The following is a 3,590-nucleotide window of genomic DNA, read 5'->3' as shown; positions in this document are numbered from 1 at the left end:
TTGCTTCATACTGACAATCTCCGTTGGATCGACCCTTACTCACGTAAGGTTTATTACTTGGACGACCCAGTGCACTTGCTGGTTAGTTATGCGAAGTTGTGAAGATATGTTTAGACCATGGTTCTGTGCATCCGTTTTTGGTGCCATCGCCAGGGAATCAATTTCGAACAATAATTCACAACCTGAGTAACAATTTCGCATACCAGTTGGCAGTTGAACCGACAATGTGATATCACAGCCAGTAGGACAGACATTCATCATATGCATTTTCTATATGTTTGTATGCTTTGACTACTTGACATGGCTTGCCTATTTGTATAACGTGCCTAATTGCTATTTGAGTTATTTGCCTTATATGTTTCTACTTGTGATTTACTTGTATTGTATATTATCTGTGTTTTCTACTAGGATTGAGGAGGTTTGGAAGGCGGTGGTGATAGGATCGCATGGAGGATCGGTTGGTGAAGGTTGTGGGACAGCGGTTTTTGGTTAGAGTAGAAATTCCCTAAGATAGATTACCAGGTTTAATTATGTTAAGTTTGATATAATTATGCTTATTTGTTTTAGAATGCTTTAAGTATGAAATCTTGTGATGGATATGGAGCATAGGATTTCCTTTGGTGTCCCGGGGTCTTATATCCTACATCACTGGGCACTGTTACCATACTGAGAACCTCCGATTCTCATACCATATTTCTGTTGTGTTTTTCAGATGTAGGTCTCAACCCACCTCGGTGAGTTGTCTGGTAGGTGACAGAAGCGGAGAATCTGGATATCTTTTGAGTCTTTTGGCTTGTTTTTGTGAATGTCTCACTTTTGTATTTCGCTTTGCCTAGGGGCTTGTGTATTGAGAGAACAAAACTTGTATAAGCTATTTTTACTGTCTAGTTCTGTATATCTGTATATGGCTAGCCGGCTTAAACTCCGCAAGCCGTGGCTAGTTTCTTATGGTATTATATACTTATCTTTTGTTATATCTTATCTGTTTCTTGTGCTTTAAGATAGTAGCTTTGTTAGTACGTTTTGCGCTTTTGAAATCCGGTTTTTGAGCTATATCCTTCATCGGGCTTCTAGATTATACTATTCTTTCTCTCTCTCTCTCTCTCTCTCTCTATATATATATATATATATATTATGTGCGAGCTTAGAACTGTCGTAATCTCTGATTAACCTTTGCTGTACGACGCGAGGTAAAGCTTAGGCTAATTAGGGTGTTACATTTAGTGGTATCAGAGCAGTTCGTCCTCGTGAGCCTGAGGGATGGACCGATTGTACTTTATTACATACTCTGTGTGTCTTTTTCTTCGATGCTATTAGGTTATTTGTTTGATATTGCATAGCATGCTTGTTTGTGAGTGCCTGTTTGGGATAATTGAAGCACTAGGCTTTTGATATTGAGACTGATCACCTTGATATCGATTGTTTGGTGTAGACAGGAACCCTAATGGCCACTCGCGGACAAGGTCGAACAAGTACACGAGAAAGTTGGAATGAGCGATCGGACGACAACCATGCCGAGTTCATGGCGGTCATGGAAAACCTTGCAAACACTATGGAAGCTAATGCTGCTGCGACTCTGCAAGCTGTGTAGAGGTTAGACCAACCGGCCAGGAACGGAAATGGCAATGGGAATGGCGAAGGGAATGCCAATGATAATGCTGAGGGAAACGGCGATAACGCCGGAGGAGCTCCGATGACCTTGGCGACATTCCTCAAGGTTCATCCACCAATATTCCGAGGATCAACTAATCCGACTGAAGCGGACCACTAGTTCTAGGCTATGGAGCGTGCTTTATAGGCGTAGCATGTTCCCATCAATCAATATGTCGAGTTTGCCGCTTATCAGCTTGCGTGAGAGGCCCAGCACTGGTGGCAAGCAGAGTGTCGCTTGCTACAACTTCAGAATGCCGACATTCCATGGGATGTGTTCCAAACGACCTTCTATAAGAAGTATTTCCCTGAGTCTGCAAGGGAAACAAAGGAGATGGAATTGATGCAGCTGAAGCAAGGTTCCCTATCTGTGGCAAATTACACTAGCAAGTTTGAGGAACTCTATAGGTTTTCTAGGGTATGTCAGGGTGCCCTGGAGACTTATGAGAGTTGGAAGTGTATTAAATACCAAAGGGGGCTAAAGGACAATATTATAACTGCTGTGGCTCCTATGGAGATCCGTGTCTTCTCCGACTTAGTGAACAAAGCGAGGGTGGTAGAGGAGTATGCCAAGACCGTGGCGGCGTCCAAGGACACTCATGGAGGGAGCTCTAGTCAGGGGCGTGGCAAGTATTTCCATCCAAGAGGTCAAAGCTTCAAAAGAGGAGGATATGCGCCTCAAGGTCAAGGGGGTTTCAGTAAGAACACTCAGACTCAGTCTCAGTATGCTAATGGGAGAGGAAATCAGAGTAAGAGTTCTCCAAATTTGACTTGTGTACATTGTGGGCGTTTCCATCCTTATGACTCATGCAAAATTGGTTTAGGTGGTTGCTTCAGTTGTGGGTTGCCTGGCCACATTGCGAGAGATTGTACCCGTGGGAGGAACCAGCATGCGGGCCAGAGTCAGCATCAAGGTCGAGTCTTTGCTGTGAATACCAAGGATGCTTCCAAGGTGGATCTGTTGATGAGAGGTATATGTCTAATTGGTGATAAATCCTTAGTTGCATTATATGATACTGGAGCTTTGCATTCGTTTATTTCGTTTGCTAAAGTTGAGGAATTAGGCTTGAAAGTGTCAGAGTTACCATTTGATCTATATGTACATACTCCGCATCAGACGGTTATGACTAGGTCAGGGTGTAGGCAAGTAGGTTTCAAACTTGAGGGTAGAGACTTTGTGCATGACTTGATCTGTTTGCCAATTGTTGGATTGGAGATGATTTTGGGGTTTGATTGGTTGTCGAAGAATCGGGTTTTGTTAGATTACTTTGAGCGGTCAATTTGATTTATGCCGGAAGGAAAAAATGGAGCAGTGGTAGCTACGGGGTATTACCTGAATTCTGTAATGGTGTATTGTAGGGGCAGAGTGTCAAGGTTATATTCTGTTGGCTGCCAATGCGTTGGGTGATGCTCAGAACTTAGATCAGATACCGGTGGTTAGAGATTTTCCAGAAGTGTTCCCAAAAGATATCCCTGAATTCCCACCTCAAAGGGAAATTGAATTTGCGATTGAATTGGTGTCGGGAGTCGGACCAGTGTCGATTACGCCGTATAGAATGGCTCCGATAGAGCTGGCAGAATTAAAGACTCAGTTGGAAGAGCTTCTGAATAAGAGGTTCATTCGACCGAGTGTATCACCGTGGGGAGCGTCAGTTTTATTGGTAAAGAAGAAGGATGGAGGAATGCGACTGTGTGTGGATTACCGACAGCTAAACAAAGTGACTGTGAAGAACAAGTACCCGCTGCCAAGGATAGATGACTTGATGGATCAATTGCAAGGAGTCGGAGTGTTTTCCAAGATTGATTTGAGATCCAGTTACCATCAAATAAGGGTGAAAGAGGATGATATCCCTAAGACTGCGTTTAGGACACGCTATGGACACTACGAGTTTACGGTAATGTCCTTTGGGTTAACGAATGCACCTGCTGTTTTCATAGAC

At 43.4% G+C, this 3,590-nt stretch overlaps 1 protein-coding gene across 1 annotated transcript; it reads left to right on the top strand.

Annotated features, from left to right (window-relative positions):
• Window positions 1–446: 446 nt before the first annotated feature.
• On the top strand, window positions 447–2,935 carry LOC148562788 (uncharacterized). Its single transcript, XM_088490994.1, has 4 exons — window positions 447–488; window positions 1,433–1,528; window positions 1,592–1,717; window positions 1,904–2,935. Exons 1-4 carry the CDS (start codon window positions 447–449, stop codon window positions 2,933–2,935), a joined length of 1,296 nt encoding a protein of 431 aa, XP_088347120.1.
• The last annotated feature ends 655 nt before the right edge of the window (window positions 2,936–3,590 follow it).

The sequence above is a fragment of the Arachis ipaensis genome, chromosome B6 (genome assembly GCF_059453495.1).
Source record: "Arachis ipaensis isolate K30076 ecotype BB chromosome B6, ASM5945349v1, whole genome shotgun sequence".
Lineage (NCBI taxonomy): Eukaryota > Viridiplantae > Streptophyta > Magnoliopsida > Fabales > Fabaceae > Arachis > Arachis ipaensis.
This window is presented reverse-complemented; position numbering and strand designations above follow the sequence as displayed.

Bases quoted from the DNA above. Each gene is read 5' to 3' on its own strand.
- LOC148562788 (XM_088490994.1), top strand. From the start codon at position 447: ATGGAGGATCGGTTGGTGAAGGTTGTGGGACAGCGGTTTTTG. The intron at 1,529-1,591 runs GTCATGGAAAAC...CAAGCTGTGTAG, and splicing joins ACCATGCCGAGTTCATGGCG to AGGTTAGACCAACCGGCCAG. The intron at 1,718-1,903 runs GTTCATCCACCA...CTACAACTTCAG, and splicing joins CCTTGGCGACATTCCTCAAG to AATGCCGACATTCCATGGGA.